Consider the following 20917-nt stretch of genomic DNA (forward strand, 5'->3'; position numbering starts at 1 on the left):
AACCTGCATTATATTGACCTTAACTGTATATAGCAATATAGACACATCATTGCGAGGCTCAAAGTTTTAAGACAAGATCTGAAATTGCTGACTGACTGTAGACTCAAGGGTTTCTGTGCAATCCTTATTATATTGAAATCACAATGTGAGAACTATTAATCAAAAACACTAGGTGCTGCATCATCCAGGTGGGGCTGCACACTGGCGGTGGAGGAAGAGATCCCCATTACCTGTTAAGCTGTTTGAATGGAGTGTCCAGAAAAGTGTAAGGATATTATTATAAGGATATTATTATTAGCTGCATTATGCTGTATAAATGTCAATAACCCCTATTAAAAGGGATACACACTACACATACACTATCATGGACTTGAAAAGCCAAAGTCCTACTGTTTTTTTTTAAGTGACATGAGATCCATATGTACATTTGCCACATACAGCAGAATCATTTGCATAGGTCGACCGGGCTAGAACAAAAACGTCACTTCACTTGTCACCAGCAGGGGGGTGGTTGAGACCCGCGTCAAAGGAGACAGGAAAGTGTTAAGTGAGTTAAGTTTTAAGAATGCAGGCGAGAGTGACAGGTAATCTCCCTCACTGCTCTGTCTGCCGGGAGCACGCTTGGGACAGCGCACAGCTGGGGGGAAAGGCCAGGGAATAAATATTTGATAAAGAATAAAGTCTGTCGCTGCGGGAGACGACGACGCAGGAGTGTAGCACCAGCCCCGTTCAACGGCACTGAACCCAGTTCGCCAGAAGGGGGTAGCAGACATTGCAGAGGCGCTTTGGGCGGCACAACCTGCTTGGAGGGTGTGCTCCTGAAAACCTATCACTGTAATTTAATGTTATACCATTGTTTTTCTTTATATTGTACAATAATTCACCTGGCCAACAATACTATGTTACAGCTGGATATATCCTGGTAAGTTATCAAGCCGATCCCCTGAAGTTTTTTACTGTATTAAACCATGACTAAGAGTCCATTAACATCTCATCAAAGAGCTACATGAAGCCCGATTCATCACATTTTAGTCTCTGCTTCTACATTGTCGTTTGTTTCTCCTTATCCACACAAGAAAATTGCAAAACCAGCCAGCAGCTCTATCACCTTGTGGCTCAAAGCTTCCACTGCTGCTCAGCAGGTGTGAGCCTGGCCAGTACCTGGATGAGAGACCTCCTGGGAAAAACTAAGGCTGCTGCTGGAAGAGGTGTTAGAGGGGCCAGCAGGGGGCGCTCACCCTGCTGTCTCTGTGGGTCCTAATGCCCCAGTGTAGCGATGGGGACACTATACTGTAAAACAGGTGCTGTCCTTCGAATGAGATGTAAAACTGAGGTCCTGACTCTCTGTGGTCAGTAAAAGTCCTAGGGTGTTTCTTGAAAAGAGTAAAGCGCTTTGAACGGAGTGTCCAGGAAAGTGCTATACAAGTGTAAAGAGTTATTATTATAACACTTTGTTTAAAGATTCTGTGGCTACTTCCTGAGTGATCTTGACATGCTTGTAGAAATGAAGAGCACGTTCAGCAATAGACTGATCTGTCCACGGTGCGACAGGGAGCGCTACAGGAGGTCATTCTTGCCTTCTGGCATAAGACTGTACAACACATCCACCTTGCGTCTGGGCAGAGGCAACACTGACAGTGACCTGTTTCTGGACTGAACAGTAAACTGATACATCTGTTCTTTTTCTGTTTACAACCGTTTTTGTGCAATATATGCCAATATAAACATATATATACATTTATATTTATATTTATACTGTGCAATACAACTTTTTTGTGTGCTGTTCTGTTCTGGTTTGTTCTTTGTGTGTTCTGGACTGTGAGTAACTCTTCTTAGTGCACTTCTCACTGTACTGATTGCATTGTATTATTATTATTGTATCATTCGTTACACTGTTGCTGTGTTGTCTGTGTTAAGCTGCTGTTGCATTGCAATTTCCCTCACGGGATCAAAAGATCTATCTTTCATCTTCTATCATACAAACACACACATTCCTAAATTATTTTGATTAGGTATGGTCTGTAGCTTTTCTTTAATTACGTGGGGTTATATGGTTCAAATATTTATTTACTTATTGCAACATTAAGAATCTGTCATTTAATGTCATTCTTTCAAGGGTGGGGAGAGTGGTGTAGCACCTGCTGACGCACACCTGTGGTTTCTCTACCTCATATCACATTCGTTTTCATGGCTTGGCATTGTTTGTGTGTGTTTTCGTTGCAAAGAAAATTAGGTTCTTGGCTAAATTACTGTAGTCTGTAGCAACAATGATACAATGATACAGGAGATGTGGTCCCATCTGAGCTGTAACCTAAGAGCAAAATGTTAAAGATAATCTAGATGCCATGAATATGTACTTTATTACTGAATCACAGCTTGCTCAGTGCTCGTAAATGAGTGATGCATGGCAATACAACATTGTTTATAAAACATGCAGAACTGACCTGTGTCATTGGTTTCAACAGGCAATAAGTATCCAGCTAGAGGTTGAAATGGGAGTTAGCCAGTATTTATTTAGTGCGAATATGTCACTCATGAAGGTTTACAGGTAACTCTAAAAACTTAAGCCTTTCCTGCCCGCTGGTAGTTTCAAAGCAGGAACTGAAGAGACAGTCCAGTGCTTTCAGAAACGTCAGTCCAGGAGTTTTTAGAAATCAGCTTGCAGTCATTTCCCTGTAAACATCGGGGCCCAATCTAATTAATGTGACGCCAAGTCTTGCATATTTTATGAAAAGCGAAAAAATTAAAGTTCAAAAGTTGTAAACCCCCACGTGGGCTGTCGTACGTAGCCTTATTTAACGAGGCTATATTTGAAATCCGCTGCATCCTAGCAACACTGCGTCAGAACACTCTTATAGGAAACATTCAATTCCTTTCAGCATGTAATTATTTTCCCTGTTCTACCAGTTGGGAACCTTTTGAAGTGAAACACTGTTAAAATGTGTAGTGTTTACCGATAATTTCTTTTTTGTATCAGGTACATTATTTTTGTACATTTGATCTTTGGTCTACCCTTTCTGCAGGCGGCAAGTGGGAGAGGGGTGGAATTTCAGACTTGAATTAACCTTTATTAACCTTTATAGCCCCTAGGGGCACTTGTCTTGCCCATCAAGAGCTCATAACATATAACATATATGACAATAATACAATACAGCAACAGTACAATACCATGATACAGAACACATTTAACAACATTGCTCGGTCAGAACTCCCTACAGTATCATAAGGTTATAAACAGACGATTAGCTGATAAAGTGTCTAAAACAACAATAAAATAACCTACCTCCAACAGGAGGTGAGGATGCCAGTCTGGTCAAACGCCTCCCGGTCTGCATAATCAAAGCAGCCTTTGTCTTTCAGCTCTTGTCTTGGGGTGTTTGCTTGGCTTCCAGTACAGCCAGTGCTGACAGTGGGACTGAAGAAAAATAGAAACCAATAAGTTTGAAGGTGGGGGGCATTGTGGTGGCACAGTGTTAGCGTGCTGCCTGGCAGAGCTGGGGCTGTGGGTTCAAGTCCAGACCTGGGGGGCTGTCTGTGTGGAGTCTGTACGTTCACACTGTGCTTGGGTGAGTTTTTCTCTGGGCGCTCCGGTTTCCTCCCCCACTCTGAAGACACACTGGCAGGTTAATTGGTGTAAGTGCTTGTGTCGCTGTGTGTGCCCTGTGACGTCAAGGTTGTAACAACCGCTTACAACCGCTGTGTGCTGGGACAGGCTCGGACTCCCCTGCAACCTTGAACTGGATAAAGTGGATAGAAAATGGATCTTTCTCTCGGTCTTTCTGATTCTCCGGTATGTATGCTGGTTCCCCCAAAAGCAATTGCAAACAAGGAGGATGTTCCTCTGATGAAATGAAAGTTTACTCAAACAGCTCTTGGGAATCGCAACATTTGTTCCATATGAATCAGTAGTTTGTGTCCCATGAACCTCGAACGACAGCTTGAAATCTCCTACCTACCAGATGGAGATTTCTCCTGCCACCTAGCGGTTTCATCCTTCTTTATTCTTCATTTCAGCTGCAGTAATTCATCACCGGACTGCCGATTTGCTACCAGGCGCGCTGGCGTGACCACGACGCGGAGTCTCTCGGATGCCTTGCGCTTCATCACAGCTAAACGGATTAGCGCGGCAGCCTGTACCCACCCATGAGCAGCTCTGTCACACAAGGCGGGTAGAACAGACCCTGGCGTAAAACGGTGACAAATGCAATTCTGAAATTGTTTGTAGCCGCAATGATAGTAGGAGATGTGGTCCCATCTGTATTTACAAACTGAAATGTAAATACTGTACAAGCTGGGTAAATGAGCGATTATGTTTTGAATATTCGTATTCAAAATAACATTTTAACAAGTCATTGCAGTGAAAATAAAAATAATAACTTTTGAACACTTTAATTTTACAGTTATCTTCCAGAAATGTATAATCCACATCCGCTATTTTGTGAGCATTTTTTTGTTCAGAAAAGGTTAATGAATTATGTCGCCGCAGTCCATAGTCAGCAGTTTGACTTTAAGAAATGTAGAAAAATATTGCCGGTGGCCACTGGGTGACGCTGTTTCCCGAGTTGGGCGAACACGCTTTAATCGAAACGGACGCATTGACCTCGCTCCGTGCTGGACTGGATAACCCCTGCCAGTCTCACGGCTCGCCAGACACGTCCCACAAGTGTCTGTCCGCTTCACGCAATCACGCAGGACGGTGATCTCATCAGAGAATTGCATTTCAAAGGAAACAAACATAGGAAACATTCATCATCATTCATCTTTTGCTCCATTATTTCACTTGGAGATCAAAAATTAATTTTAGAATTGACACCTATCTCCTGGGCTCCACCCCCCCCCCCCTGTACTGGGTGAAGCTGTTTAGAAAGTGGATGGATGAATGATGTGCTGGAGACCCAATTATACACAGTGGCACCGTTGTTAGCATTGCTGCCCTGCAGCGCTAGGGTCCTGGGTTCAACGCCAGACCTGGCCGGGGAGCTATCTGTGTGGAGTTTGTATGTTCTCCTAGCATTCACATGGGTTTCCTACAGTTTCTCCAATGTCCTTCCAAAGTCCATAAAAATACTGGTGGGTTAATTGGCTTCTGGGGGAAATGGGCCCTGGTTTTCAGAGCACTCTAATTATCTGTGTTCGTGGTCTGTCAGCCCTACAATGGACTGACGTCCCGTCCAGGGTGTAGCCTGCCTTGTGCCTGTTGCTTGCCAGGATAGGCGTAGAAAATGAATGGAAGGCACTGACTCTCTGGAGTAAGTCCGAACGACCTGAGAGGAGCGCCTCGCTCAAGAGAGCAACAGCAGAGTCCCAGCCAGGATTCGAACCCACAGCCCTTTGTTGCAGAGCCCAGAACATTATTACATTCAGCTGCCTGGTAATAATAATAATTAATAATTGCTTACACTTATATAGCGCTTTGTCTGGACACTCCACTCAAAGCGCTTTACAGGTAATGGGGATCCTCTCCACCACCACCAATGTCCAGCATTCCAGGACAGGTAGGCGCAGCCTGTCCTGGAATATCCTCTGTAATGCACCTGGAAATGACACTTACTTGCAACTGATTTGGTTCACTCATTTCCTGGCAGCTCAAGAATCTAGATTTTTTTTTTTGTCAAATGTAGGAAGGGTAGTGATTCTAACACAGATCCATATCGTGCTCTGATGTAACAGCGTCAGACTAAATTTAGCAGTTCTATTTGATCATATTCAAATGAGCAATCTAAATATAGCATATTCCCTCTTTGTAACCATTGCTGCTGTTGTTTGTTCAAAAGCAAGACCTTCCTTGTCTAAATCCCTGCTGGCTATGCCCTAGAATCATATTGTCATATAAAGAAGATCCTCTAGTTTAGATGTAATTATTGTTGCCTCAATCCTGTCTGCAATATGAGGCAGTATAGACCTGGTCTATAATTACTTGGTTCAGGTTTGTGCACTTTGTATAGATGGATATTGGATGGGCAATCCTCTAGTCCATTAATAAACTTGATTTACACATAATGGTTGTCATATCAGGAGAAGGTGTTGTCACTGGAGTTGAGGTTTGGGTTGGTGGGTCAGGAGTGGGGGTAGTCATGAGTTTAAAGGACGAAGGGGTTAAGGCTAGAGCCCTGTGGTTGCGGTTAACATTAGAGGCAGGCTTGGGAGATAGAGGGTTGATGGCTTTGTGCTACAGACACAAGAAGGTGAAAGATGCAGCCTGCGATAGGGGAGAGACACACTAAGATAAAGTCAATCTTTGATTTTTAATTTTAACTTTCATTTCTCTTTTAAAAAAAAAGGCCCTGTATGAGTTGCTTGGGAATTGAATCAAGGTCAGAGCTGACAGACGGATTTTACTCACGAGTGTGGAATGCAGAACAGGGAAACTCCTTGGTGTGAACCAATGCGTACTGTATATCGATGTCATCACAGTTTTCCATTCACCAACAAAGAGGCAATTTGTCCCTTGCACAGCAAAGACCTGTACCGCGGTGAAATAAGAGGTTTGTTTTGGGGCCTTGTGAAGCCAGCTGACTGCTCCTTGCTCAATACAGTGGGTGTGTGTCGACAGACAGGATTTTTGGACATCATCACCAACGATAACAAATTATTAGAGTGCTCTGAAAACCTTTTACAGGGCCCTTTCTGTTTGCTCACCACAATTCCAGAAAGGCAAAAAAAAAGAGGTTTATAAATGTGCACATTAAAAATTGCTCTCTCTCCGTGGGCAGAATTGCATAACATCTGAGAGTGGAGACAAAGGGTTTCAGCATGAGATAGTCCCGTGTCCACCTGTGCATTCCTGTATGATGGAACAGAAAAATATGTGGAAGTAAAACTCATTAGCTATAGGCACTAGGTGCTCAGTGGACAGGATCTGCAAGGAGGAAGGCACAGCTGGAATGTTGCTCAGCATCTTGTACTTCATATAGAGGCAGAAAATGACAACTTAGCCTGTGTGTGTGATTATGTAACTTAAACAGCCAGGGGCTCCATCAACTACGTTACACATAATAATAATAATAATAATAATAATAATAATAATAATAATAATAATAATAATAATAATAATATAAACTGTACTTTATATAGCACCTATAAAGGTGGCTTCTCATAGCACTTTACAGAACAACAGCAAGGCATGCACAATGAAAATACACAATGAGAGGAGACAGTAGATGGAGATACTGAATACAGCAAAGGGGTAAATAACAGAACAAGTTAGGTAGTTAAGTATAGGTCCTTCTAAAGAAGAAGGGTTTGAGCCTAGATCTGAAAGAGTTTAGCGAAGGTGACCTTCTGATATCCTCAGGGATAGAGTTCCAGAGCTCTGGGGCAGAACAGGAGAAGGCACTATCACCCATAGTGCGTAGATGGGCTTGGGGGACAGAGAGGAGACCATAATTAGAAGAGCGAAGGTTGCGAGGTGGGGAGGAGGATGATAGTAGCTCAAACAGGCTCTGAGGTGCCCAGCCAGGTGAACACCAAAACATACTCTACACAGTGCATATCATGTAACAGGGTCAGCGCACTGAGTGAGCTACAGAGGTGATGTCGCCCCACCTCGGAAATCTGAAATGGAATAATGTGCAGGGAGAGCCGTGCTCGGCACATTTACAGAAAAGAAAGATAACCCTGTGAAACTATCACGCGACACCAGAGTCACCGGATAGCTCATTGTCCTGTTGTGGTGTTCGGTATCCATTTATACCTGTTAAGCAGATACCAAGCACTTGGTCACTTGAGAACTCCCAGTGCACACCACTGTAACATACAGCGTGAGCCTGCGGAGGAAGTGAACACTTCAGTAAATCGTAAAGCAGGAAACATTTTTGGTATTCCTCGGAGAGCCCTCGCTGCTAAGAATATCTGTTTCCTTATTCATCTCTGAGGTTTTTTTTTGGGGGGAGAGATGTTGGCTGGGAAATCAATTCTACAAGCAGAACACAAATGCAAATATAGATCCTGGGTTTATGTAATAATGGAGATGCGTTCTTCAAGTTCCCAGTTTGTGAAATACCTTGGCATAGCTCTGACGTATATAAACTATAGTTAAACATGTGACACAAGAGCTAGCCCAGCATGATGTTGACATAGAGGAAAAGCAAAACAGGCTCTGTGAGGTAAGTGATCTGGGAGTAACATGACAGCGGCGGTTTGGAAGATGTTTAATAACTGTTGCCGCCACTCATACTGAAAGTAAAGAAATCCTGTTCCGCGAAAATTAATTTGAACCCTTTTTGTCTCATGTTCAATTAGAGCTCATCCCGTCTGATGCAACAAGATGTATTGGACCTTACTGGGGTTTAATTCTCCCCCAACGAGCAGACACCAATGTGAATCTCAGATTTAGTGTTTCCACAGGAGGTATTGTGATTGTTCTGCTGAAGCTTGGTTAAGTATACATAATACACACATTTTATTATACCGAAAATATTTTTATGGTTAGATCATTATGGTTTATGATCGCTATTCTACTCACTGGATTATATGTTATTTTTAATTTAGGAAATATTTCTAATATGACACATCATAAATCTGTTTTAATCCTATTTCAGGTATACGTGTATTTCAGAATTCGGACATAAATCCATACTAGAGTAGTATCCTGTCTCACACAACGGCAGGCTATAGACAGGTTATTTCTTGCATAGCACTGGTGGGTTTACAGCAAAAAGAAATAAAATATTCATTGTGCTCAGGCCGGACACCACATCCACTTTCTGGGACTGATACAAACACTTGCCAGGCAACCGCTTGGGTCTGTTTGGATAGGCTTGGTTACTCAAAAGGTTTTAAAACGACAAATTATAACAGGAAAGGCAAAGCCGGAGCCAAACGACGGAAAGTCGCTTTCCCTGTCGGTCCTGGTCAACTGTGAAGAGAGGGTCTGCTATTATTTTTATTAAATAAAAGCAATCTCAGTCCTTAAGGATCACGTAGTGCCCTCAGTATAGTATAGTTTGACCTGTAGAGTTATTACATGAAGGATGACTCTGTTTTATACTTTTACTTTAATTCCAGTCGTGAGGTCTGCAGACGTGAAAAAAGATAACCGGCAGCCCTAAGGAAACATCTACCGGATGTACCCCCGGAACTTTAATTTAAAGTTTTCTCCGTTTCCTTCAGTGGAGCTTTAGGGTTGCACCTTTGTGTTGTATTTTAGGGAATGTCATTTGGGCTGGATTTAGTTTATATACAATAAAAGCAGGGTTGCTCATGCTGACTTGTACGTAACTCTTTAATGTGTTTTTATTTATAGTGAGTGACTATCGTGTGGATATCTTCGTATTAAGAGAGGGTTTTTAAAATCTAGTATCACTAACGCGGTTAGACTGTTGACACTCGCCTGTGGCCAGCGCAAGGTGACTCTTCCTTCGTGTTTTTTGCTAAAATTTTATACGTTTAGATAACTGGGCCTTTGCGACAATATCACTTGAGTGACGATGCGCACAACGTAGGGCACATTAATCACTGAAGTGCGTGGTCAAAACTTCAATAAGGGGGCAATAAGTAAATCGTGGTCACTGGCTTTCAAACTCGGCTTGTTTGACTTTTATTTATTTTTTGTATTTTAACGTAGCTGCGTCTAGGTGTTGACGGATCATGAGTCCTTTGGCCGGCGCTGAGATGGTGCGGACCCCGGTACGGCTGTATCGCTACCTGCTCAGGTGTTGCAAAGTCCTGCCCTCCGCGGCCGCGCAGAAACACTACAGACATGCCGTGAGACAGGTAACGTGGTCTTCATCGCTGCTAATTAAGACTAACAGCTTATCCTCAGTTCAAGCCAACCCTTTCCCCCTGACACTGTGATGATGATATGAACGCAGGTGTGCCAGTCTCAGGGTAGGGCTGTCACCCGGAATTTGACGCGGCAGGGGCCTCGCGTGTTGCGTGTAAACTAAACTAAACTAAAACTAAAAATATTCATCGTGTGGAATATCAGGAATTGCATAATATTTTTTTCGAGAAGCTTCTGCGGTCCAGATCAGCCTGAACAGCTGATGCGTATTCCTGACTTCCTGCGCAGAGACTGTGCGAATGAAGGGTTTTATCTAAATTAAGAAAATTCACCTTATGGGTGACTGTAAATTAAAGGCAGGAAAGAGAAAGGCGCATATGTAAAATACTGCTAGATTTTTTTTTATTTCACCATCCTTTAGACTGGCCTCACAGCTCTGGACACCCAAGTTTGATTCTGGACTCTGGGTTCCTGAAGGGCCTTGTGTGTGAAGTTTGCATGTTTCACCTGAGTTTGTAGGGGCCTTTTCTAAGTTCAACGTAAATCACGCCTGTGTCCTTGTGCCCTATTGAGGAGTGATTGTGATCCTCATGTGACTTGCGATTCCAGGAAAGAGATTAGGTTATCGTGACTCTTACTGGATGTGAAATGCTTTCTGATAACGTTTTATTTTGTTAAATAAAACAATATAAAGCCTTCAAACACTAGGCTTGGAAAACACCTTCTAGAAGTTGAAATAAAAGTAAATAATAACCCAAGGCATAGGAATTGCAATGATAAGTCGTGCAATATAAGGATACAGTATAGGATATACACATATAGGATGTGTTATTTAACACTGCACTTGGAAGGTAAAAGAATTTGGTTTGAGTATAACCAGCTTCCAGTAAGCACACACATTTATAATTTAGTATACATAATATCTATGGCTTCACTTTCATTCTCAGTCTGAACAATACCACAGGGAAAAACTGAGCCAAAAAAACTACATCTTCCCAGACATCATACTTCATAATTACCATACATACCAGTTACACAAGTGCAGTTACTTTACATGAGTGCATTCCTTACTAACAGATGCAAAAAACAGCTTTCTTCCCATTATGGTTTTCCAGCTGTTCATAGTAGATTTAATGCAGAACCATGCTAAGCTTGGCTCTGCCAAATAAGTCCAGATCATCTTATACCTCCTTCCTGTCTCTGTACAGCTGTGCTGGGAAACAGTTTTTGCTTGCAGGATCTTCAGCACTAGAGATACAAAAACTGCCTGGCATTCTGTTTTTTTATCAAACTACTGCCACCTGTAAATCAGGCTTTTCCTTTGTCCTCAGGTTTGATCTTTTAGAGATTAATGTTGCACAGTGGTATGCTATACAAACTCCTCTGACAGTCGCACTGGTGTGACGCTGTACTGTGTTGTGAAGACCTATCATGGATAGAAAATAAGAGTGTAGGTTTTAGGGATTTATGAGTTGAGGGTGTTTGGAAGAGTCAGTCTAGTCCCAATCTCAAAACACACAAAAGTCCAATAGATCTTTCAAAGGCCTTGTCCTTGGATCAATAATACCAGCAACCAGATGGAAAGATGGGGTGGGCAGATGGCCTCCTTACGTGTTACAATGTCCTGTGTTTACAGAGCTTCGCCTCTCATGCAGATGAAGATGATCCCGAGAGGATCCAGCAGATCATCCGACGGGCGATCGTGGACGCCGACTGGGTTATGGACAAAGTAGGTGCCATCCTAGCCCGCGTGTCCTGCAACAGTGGTTCAGGGCACCCCTTCTCTGTTTCCACTGGGCAATGCTAAGACACAAAAGGGCAGACAACGCAAATCAGTACATTATGCTAAGACAGCACTAGTCGAAGCACATCTGGAGGACTGCCTGTACTCCGAGTCTCCGTGTTACAATGTGGGTGTGGGAAAAAATGGAGAAAGTTCTGAGAATCTCTGGTGTGCACCTGCACCATTTATCTGCAGTGAAATTGGGACAATTGAAATCCAATTATGGTTACTAGGTAGTAGGTCTTAGCGTGAGTCAAATGCTGCGTATGTGCACCCAGAGTCACTGGTCTGGCAGGGTATTCTATTTAAAAAAAAGAATTGCCTCAAAGTAAAAGCAAAACATACAGTATTTATATACTTATTATCACTAAAGTATGCTAATCACACATTGTGTTCTGAAAGTACACTTTTTAACTTGACTTTCAAATTTGGCAATAGAAGGAGCCTAAGAAAAGGAAAATTACAGGTTAGGGGTTCATGGTTACCCGCTCGTCTCCTCTGTACCCTTGGGCTACTAGGCAGGGCTACATTCTGTGACTTAAGAGGCTATTAGGAGATAAACAAGATTTTTAGAGGTTTTTTCAGGTTTGTGGGTCTACAGACACGTAAAGATCTATATGCAGGATTTTAAACTTCATAATTTTTTTGACCAGTGGAGGTGTGCCAGTACAGGGGTTGTTAAAATTCTGACAGCAGCGTTCTGAACAAGTTGTAGTGGGTTTGAAATAATGTGACTCGAGTCGCCAGAGAAAAGCTTGTTAGAAATGAACAGGTCTTGGTGTTACAGAAGCACACTTGGTAACCCAAGGGGTAAAGCCAGCCGGACTGTAGCTGGGAGAAGCCAGTGGGGGAAAAAAGGATTCAGTATAAAAAAACTAGGCTTGTGATGGAGCTTTCTGTCTGAGCAGAGCCACTGGGTTTCGTGCTTTTGGAATTGATGAGGTCAAGATGAGCTCTGCTGCTGTTGTTTGCTGCCATTGTATGTAACCAGAAATGGCTTGTCAGTCTGCTGTCTTGCTTGTTCTGCAGTACAAGAAGTAAACGGAGCCCAGAAGAGAAGAAGAGGAGACAGTACCTGGTTCTGTGTTTGGACCCGAGGGGGGGGATTGGAGGAGCTGTGCCGAGCTTGTCTTCAGGAGTCCGGTGACCGGACCGGAACGGGAGGGGTTGGGGTGAGACAGGCCATCACTCTGAGACCCTTGGTACCGTCTGGGCCCCCCTCTGTTGCCTCGTCTCCCGGGGCTCAGCAGGGCATGAGAAGCAGCTAGCAAACCAGAAACGTCTCTTGGAGTCTGCTTTGGTCTGTGGAGATGAACACAGCAATGCTGATGATGGAGAACACAGGTGGCCGAGACATTTGTTAATGAGTGTTAATGGTGTTGCTTTCTGCATGTTGTACATGAAACATGAAATTCTTGTGTGACATTAAGTTAATTACTGGTGTAGCTTGTGGTACTAGGTATACCTGTTCTTTCACAATGATATCCAGTCCCTTGAGTAAGAATATCAGAACATAAGAACAGTTATAAAGACTACAAATCAACACATTCTAAAATCCCTGTGTCACAGTGTTTATATTTTTCATCGTGATTTGAATGCACTTCTCCTACAAATACTTGAATTTCCTACAGAGGCTTTGAGTTTTTCTTGTAATTTCTTGGAAGGTTGCATAACATCTACATTTGAACTTTTTGTTCTTTGCTTGTCAGATGTGTTTCTTTTAATGCATTCTTACACCTATCAGAAAATTCACGTCAGAAAATTCAAGCCTACACGTCAGAAGCACATTGTGTGAGCCATCAGGATTCCCTGACAGCTCACAGCTAAATAGTTTGTATTAAGCAATTAGTGGGGATTTATATCTTTTAACATGCAATAAATTAAGTACTCGTGGTAGGTTAAGAAACATTTAGTTAACAGATTTATTTAATCACTATCTCGAGAATAAACCAGAAGAAAAAATAAACCTTTTGTTTTATTTGAAAACATCAGCTTGCCCATCTGTATAGACCAAAAAGTAAATGAAAGATAAAAGGTTACTTTATTTTATTTTGAAATCAAGGATTGGAAAAATTCTTATCTGTTTTTTTAAATGTGTACTCCTCTCCCATATTCCCTTATAGACAGAAATGTCCCACTCCCACTGCCTAGCCTGAATTTATCTCAGTGTGAACAGCACCTTCACAGGCTGCCTCACACTCAAGAGCCTGATGAGTCAGGTGTGTTTCCACACATATCTGGTTTTGCAGGAAAAACATAATAGGTGTTTCTTCTTTTGGTGAATTCTACCTAGGAGGCATCCAGGAAATTAATGCTGCGTATAATTGGGAGATCTAAGATCTAAGATAATCAGGCTAGCATTAGAATGTAGATATATGGCTTATGGGTTAAATATTGTTAAACCATAAGTCACTATTTACAGATTGTGTCCTTGTTCCAGGTTTGGTCTTTTTTGATGTGTTGGTATCCTTCCTCGTGTTTCGATGCTTTTCAAAGTGTCGGATTGGGCTCGGCAGATACTAAACAGTACTGGGCTCAGTCATGTCTCGGCTGAAGAACAAAGAGGGGCTTGTCAACAGATGGGGGTGAAGCCAAAAATAAAAGCAAAAAATGAAACTTCAGGTCATTGTGAACGTCTTAAATGTTGTTTGCCCGAAGTGTGTTGAGTGACGGAGCTGTCCTGCAATGCTGACTTTCTGAAAATTAGGCTCAACATATTTAAATCAACATTTTCTAAACCAATGACCTATTGGTTTCTAATCCCTGTCTCTCGAGACTAAAATCGTGTGAACTCTTTGCTGGAGTAAAGTATAGAGTAACAATACTTTGCTATATATTACTATACTGTGTAGGACTGTGAAGGATCTCCATTCATCAAAGGTTGTGAGGGAACATTTCCTCCTGAATGCGAGAAGAGCTAGAATAATGACTCATTTTTTATCCACTTTATTGTGGAAATGTGGCAACTGCAGGCCACCGAACTGGCTAGCTCTTTTCGGAAACGAGGTGGTAACACACCTCATTTAATAGAACACAATTAAAAAAAAATGACTAACCAGTCAAATTCTTCAGTCCATTCTTTGTTTCTCGATGTCCTCCCAGCTAAGATTAGAAAGCTGCTCATCCAGTTGAGTTTTCCCCTGGCTGTGTGGTTAGAAAAATCAATGTTTTGTCATGAGTGGAAAAACATAGGACATAACATAACACAGTACATAAATATAGCAGGTATTCTGTGTTCTTCATGGCCTCAGTTCACTAAATGGAAGTTCATAACTGACGATTTGGAGAGGTAATAACAGCCGAGCTATTCTCACCTGGCTGTTCTACATCCCCCTCATGACCGACGTTTGCTATACAGTATATGTAACTCTCGCACACACCCGTTCTCACAGTTTTTGCATTTATCTCCTCTCCACCTTTACAGCTACACTCTCTGAATGGGGGATCAAACCTCCACATCCTACGGCCAGGAGGCTACCCCTTAACTCCCCAAGCTGGTTAAGCCAAAACCGATTAAACTTAAATGCTCCAACATTCACAAAGCATCTGATTATGGGACATCGTTGTAGCTCATGAGCTCCAGGTTTTATTTACAATTGGAGGGCAGATGTTGATGCAGGCTGTGTCCACGCACAATGGGATATAGCTGAATTCTCTAGGTGTCCGAAAGATTTCCAGTCGCCAGCTGTCAGTCGCCTAAAGACTGTTGTGCTGGACCGCTCTCCCCATGGAGGTACAAAGCCTGCCATCCGGCTGTTCAACAATGTACAAAACAAGAAGCACCTCACTAATCAAACGGCCCTGATATCAGGAGCTGGTGTTTATCGACAAGCACTCCTAAGTGAAATTGTGATGGAGTTTATAACGAAGGTTCGGGAGGGATGACAACAACCAAGTGCAATCGGACTCAGCCGTCAGTAATTAGCTATCGCTTCTGACAATCCATTCCTCTCCCAAAACGCTATAAATACAAACGTGATCCCCATCTCTCCCTCGCGAACGTCTTTTGCATCCCCACCTCCACCCCATCTCCCCCTCTGCAGCTGCCCCTCGGTCACCCTGCAGGGGGCATCCTGGCCTCCTTGTCCTATAGCCAGGAGGTCAGCCCTCAGCCAAGCAATATCGAAAGCCAATATCCGCTCCATAATAGTTAATCGCGCTTTGATCTTGGGTGTTGTCGTTGCTAGTGAATGATGTTTACACTGCTGTGTCTACAGTATATCCTCTCTGTCTCACATGCTGCACAGGGATTATTCCCGGGCCAGTTGTGACCAGTGTGGCCGCACAGACAAGAAGATGTCTGACCACCCAAAGCAGTTAGTATAAACCAGACACTTGGTTTCATTGACAGTCACACAGATCAGGCGTTCTTCATTGCTCATCAGCGAATTTACACTGGCATTTTTTTTGCATTCACTGAAGTCAATGTGAAAATACATTTTCCAAATGATTGCTTTATGAAAATAGGACACTATTGTGTCTCGTGTGTATTACATTACAGTTTGAGGCAGAGGACTGTGCTTGTGTGGCCAGGCTTGGATGTTATTGGGTTACTGTGGTAAAGAGGATATGTGCAAGTGCAATGAGTTGAGCACAGTTATGCTTACAGGTAAATGGAAAAAATGAATTACCACCTGACAATGTCAATAGCAAGAATGCCGTCTTTTTGGAGGAAAGCCACTGTTTTTTTTGGCTACTTCTTTATTTGCGCTGGTTCTCCGCTCCTGCAGTCCGAAGAATGATGAAGTGGAAATTTTCAAATGAAACAGTTCCGTGAGCTTTCATTTACAGAAAACCCTATGGCTTGCCTCAAAGGCTCACTCATTAGCTCAGTGCATGGCTATAGGCCAAGTTAGAGAAGAATTAACAGGTTTAGAACTGGACAAATCCTGAAAATGTCTAATTAATACTTTGGTTAAAGGAATGAGGATCTAACAAACACGGCCAGAGACAAAGGTCCCAGGGAACTAGGAACTAAGAAGCCCAGTTTTCCAGTTGATGGTGTGGAGGTGTGGAATGTACATTATGGACATGTCACTCAATATATATATAAGCCTGTTCAGTACCAGTATAGAGGCTTCTAAGGGACACTATGTTGCTTTGGTGGACCTGTAGGTGGTGCTCTTCTTCTCTCTAGGCCGGAATTTCTAAACTGTAAGACATACTGTCCACTGGAGGAGACGGTACACTGAGATCTTGACTGCATGCACATTAAAGATGCGATGGCACTGCTTGTGAGCATGAGGGTGTTAACACAGGTTTCCTGGTTCGGCTCCACCCTGGGCTTGCACATTCTGGCCTCCCCAAAGCTCCCTCTTCTTTTGCCAAATGAAGCAAGTTTCCCCTTTTCTGCACCTGATCTGCTGTGTACTGGGGCTGCCGAAAGGCTACCTCATGTCTCCCAGGAGGGCCTGCACTGCAGCGCTGATGAACTCAGTCACCACCTGCTACGGTATGTGTAAAGTGCTTTGGAATGCTTCAGGACAGGTTTTTTAGAAATCCCAATAATAATTATATCAGATTAAAGCATATCTGAGCTAGTGAAATGTCCCAGCATGTAGGAAGATTGGAAACTGGGTGACCTTTAAGCAGGTAAGGCTTACTAACACAGAAGGAAAACAAAGGGCTATTTTTGCTCTGCAGTTCTTGCCTTGAAAATGGGATTCAGCTGTTACTCTGGCAAGGAATGACCTCATACAGTACATGAACGAAAAAAAAGCAGTGCCCTCACATCTTTCAAAAACATCCCTAGGCTAAGACCAATTTGAACGAGAGCCTGGATCCCAAAAAAAGAAAAAGGAAATTTGAAAACGTACAAACTTGGGCAATAGCTGTCTTGGCAGAATCCCAGGGATGTGTGAATCAGAGTTGACGAAAATGTGGAAATCCCACTAGAATGTAATTCTATGAATTGAAGTTAAAAACACCAAAACAGATTGGCAGGTCAAGTGAAAGTAAAAGTATAATGTCAGACTCAATCACTTTTACAGGATTTTTTTTTATTTTGTTATAAAAGTTGAAATGAAGAGATACTATGCCAGAGGTTGATCCAGATATTAATCATTCATTTGCTAAAGTCAACATTACACCTTAGTAAAAACACAGAAGGGAGGGAGACACTGCAGAAGCTTTATGTAATAAACCCACCTTTTTTCTGTACCAGGAATCATGTTGTATGATTTACAAGAAACACCACCATTCTCTGACCCCTCCCTCTTCCTATCTTCACGCAAGGCGTCATCAAAAACACCAGCCATTAGTCTGCTGTGCCCTGTTTCTAGATCGTATCCACTAGAGTCAAGGAAGCAGCCCAGAAAAAAAAGAGAATAAGGAAAGAATTAGAACAAAGATGCCTTGGAATATGTCATAAAAAGTAAAGGATGGATTGTTTTGTGTTGAGTATCGGTGGACAGTAGTGAAGTGGTCAGCATCGCTGCCCTGCAGTGCTGGGGCCCTGGGTCCAGTTCTGGCCAAGGGGTACTATCCGTGTGGAGTTTGCATGTTGCCTCTGTGTTCCTGGGTTTCCTCCCACCATCCAAAGACATACAGTTGAATTGTCTTTTGGGGAAACGGGCCCTGGTGCGAGGGTGAGTGCCCAGTGGTGGACTGGTGTCCTTCCCAGGGTGTACCCTGCCTTGCGCTTGTTGCTCGCTGAGCTAGGTTCCGGCTTCCCGCTACCCTGAACTGGAAGTAGATGTTAGAAAATGGACAGATGGATATCGGGGGGGGGCTCTTGTTCCTTTGCAGCCTTACGAATATTTCATTAATCTTATTAATGGGCCTGAGCAGTCTGTTAACCGCAGTATCGCTTTCTAAGTACGGTATTCCGGATTAAGGGATGAGTCTTCTCTCTTTTAACTTCCTTTTTCAGTTAGGCAGGCTTTGCAATGCCACCCCCTATTTAAACTTTTAATTGGACCTCAATTAAATAACTGAGATGTTATTCATCATCCGACAGAACTCCCTCTGCCCTTTTTCAAAGGTGTGTATTGTTTTTACTTTCTCAGTTTCCCTCTTGCTGGTGATTCATTTTGAAATCTAGCAAAATCATTATAATAATTGCACTTATATAGCACTTTTCTGGACACTCCACTCAAAGCGCTTTACAGGTAATGCTCCACCACCACCAATGTGCAGCATCCACCTGGATGATGCGACGGCAGCCATAGTGCGCCAGAACGCTCACCACACATCAGCTATCAGTGGGGAGGAGAGCAGAGTAATGAAGCCAATTCACAGAGGGGGATTGTTAGGAGGCCATGATTGATAACAGCCGATAGGGAAATTTGGCCAGGATGCCGGGGTTACACCCCTACTCTTTTTGAGAAACACCCTGGGATTTTTAATGACCACAGAGAGTCAGGACCTCGGTTTTACGTCTCATCCGAAGGACGGCGCCTGTTTACAGTATAGTGTCCCCGTCACTAGGAGCATTAGGACCCACATGAGCCGCAGGGTGAGCGCCCCCTGCTGGCCCCACTAACCCCTCTTCCAGCAGCAACCTTAGTTTTTCCCAGGAGGTCTCCCATCCTGGTACTGACCAGGCTCACACCTGCTTAGCTTCAGTGGGTTGCCAGTTGTGAGTTGCAGGGTGATATGGCTGCTAGCCATAATAATTGCTTGCACTTATATAGCACTTTTCTGGACACTCCACTCAAAGCGCTTTACAGGTAATGGGGATCCCCTCCACCACCACCAGTGTGCAGCCCCACCTGGATGATGCGACGGCAGCCATAGTGCACCAGTACGCTCCCCACACACCAGCTCTCAGTGGGGAGGAGAGCAAATTAATAAAGATTTCGAATTTCGGCGGTTGTAGAGTCCCCTTGAAGTCAGTCCGTCCCCGACCCGACCCTGAGGAGGTGATGGCGATGGTTTTGGGTTTGGTAGTAAGACAGAAATAGCCGAAGACGTGGAAGTAGGGCAGACACATTTGTGTAAGAGACGGGGATTGATAAATACCGTAACACGAGAAGGATGTTCCGTATCACCAGGATCAGTTGGAATCATGAGCTCAAAACTAGAGGGGCTCCTGTTGTTTTCTGCCAGCATTTTTTTTTAAAAAAAGCGTGCATTTGGGACAGAGGGCGATGCCTACATCGTGAATCTATCTTTCAGATCAATCCGACACGTTCTGTGCGGTAACGGCAGTTCTTGGCTGAAGACAGCGTGACGCTACCACACCGCACGAAACAAAGGACAACAGAGGCAGGCTCAAGCAGTTTACCGGAAAGCCCACAATTGATTTACAGAGGCTCGAGTGTAGCTGATACCAGAGCCGCAAGCCAGGTCGCCACTTCGCTATTGTGCGGCGTTATATAACCCTAAAAGAGCATTGATGACATTACGCATATCTTTTACATGAATTTACCAAAAACGTTTGAAGGACTTCCTTAATGTTAGCAGTGTTTGTTTACTTCGCATTGTTCAGGTACCTGTAAGGAAAGGTTCGCAACAAAGGCGCTGACAAGAAAAGCCGAAGAAGTGAATGCACTCTGGCATATTTCTGGTTTTCAACTGCTCAGCCAATAGATTTTAACAGATAAATGGTTGCACAAATGATTTCATAACACTTCCTCTTATTGTCGTTTTTGTAATGATCCAATGAATTTGAGTTTTGTTTTCCTGGGTAAATGCTTTTTTTTGGTCTTCTAACTATCCCCCCAACACACTGTTGACCTCATTTTATTCTGAAAAGAAGGAAATAACATTATTTTATCAAATAACAACACTGCCTAGGGAGTGTTGAACATTTTGCAAGACATTGCCAAGTTTTAGCGTGGAGAAAAGAACGAATGAGCATCTTACTTCTAGGACTTTTATTTCAACTGTTGGAAATCTGAAACGACTTGAACCAGTACAGAGAAATAGTACAAAATCGACAACCTTAAGAATATGTCACCTGAAGAAGGCCCCACGGTCGAAACGTTGTGTTTTCTTTCTTCTCTTGTTCCTTTGCAGCCTTACGAATATTTCATTAATCTTATTAATGGGCCTGAGCAGTCTGTTAACCGCAGTATCGCTTTCTAAGTACGGTATTCCGGATTAAGGGATGAGTCTTCTCTCTTTTAACTTCCTTTTTCAGTAATCCTGTAATTAGGGTGTATTGTAACTGCATTAAACTGTTTTGACTTGAAGAATAGAATCTTTTGCAGAATAGGGATTAGTTTTCAAATCAAGAGATTTAACAGATGAGTGGTTCCCACACTACAAATACTATGATAATTCCTTCCAATGGTTGTTAATTAATAGGTGAATTTAATTTTATGACTTTTTGTAACCAGCGATTTTAAAAAGATTTTTTTTTTATTTCGTTGATACAATTGATGAACTTAATATTAATACACACGTGTTTCGCAGGCAGTTGTCATCGTCACTGTTATTTTACACAGCATGCATGTATACTAGGT

The 20917-nt window shown here is 42.9% G+C and overlaps 1 protein-coding gene across 1 annotated transcript; it reads left to right on the forward strand.

The window, feature by feature from the left end:
- Positions 1 to 9060: 9060 nt before the first annotated feature.
- On the forward strand, positions 9061 to 12930 carry lyrm9 (LYR motif containing 9). Its single transcript, XM_088615960.1, has 4 exons — positions 9061 to 9211; positions 9566 to 9714; positions 11361 to 11453; positions 12537 to 12930. Exons 2-4 carry the CDS (start codon positions 9589 to 9591, stop codon positions 12546 to 12548), a joined length of 231 nt encoding a protein of 76 aa, XP_088472086.1. The 5' UTR covers positions 9061 to 9211; positions 9566 to 9588; the 3' UTR covers positions 12549 to 12930.
- Positions 12931 to 20917: the final 7987 nt, after the last annotated feature.

The sequence above is a fragment of the Lepisosteus platostomus genome, chromosome 22 (assembly GCF_059453375.1).
Source record: "Lepisosteus platostomus isolate fLepPlt1 chromosome 22, fLepPlt1.hap1, whole genome shotgun sequence".
Taxonomy (NCBI): domain Eukaryota; kingdom Metazoa; phylum Chordata; class Actinopteri; order Semionotiformes; family Lepisosteidae; genus Lepisosteus; species Lepisosteus platostomus.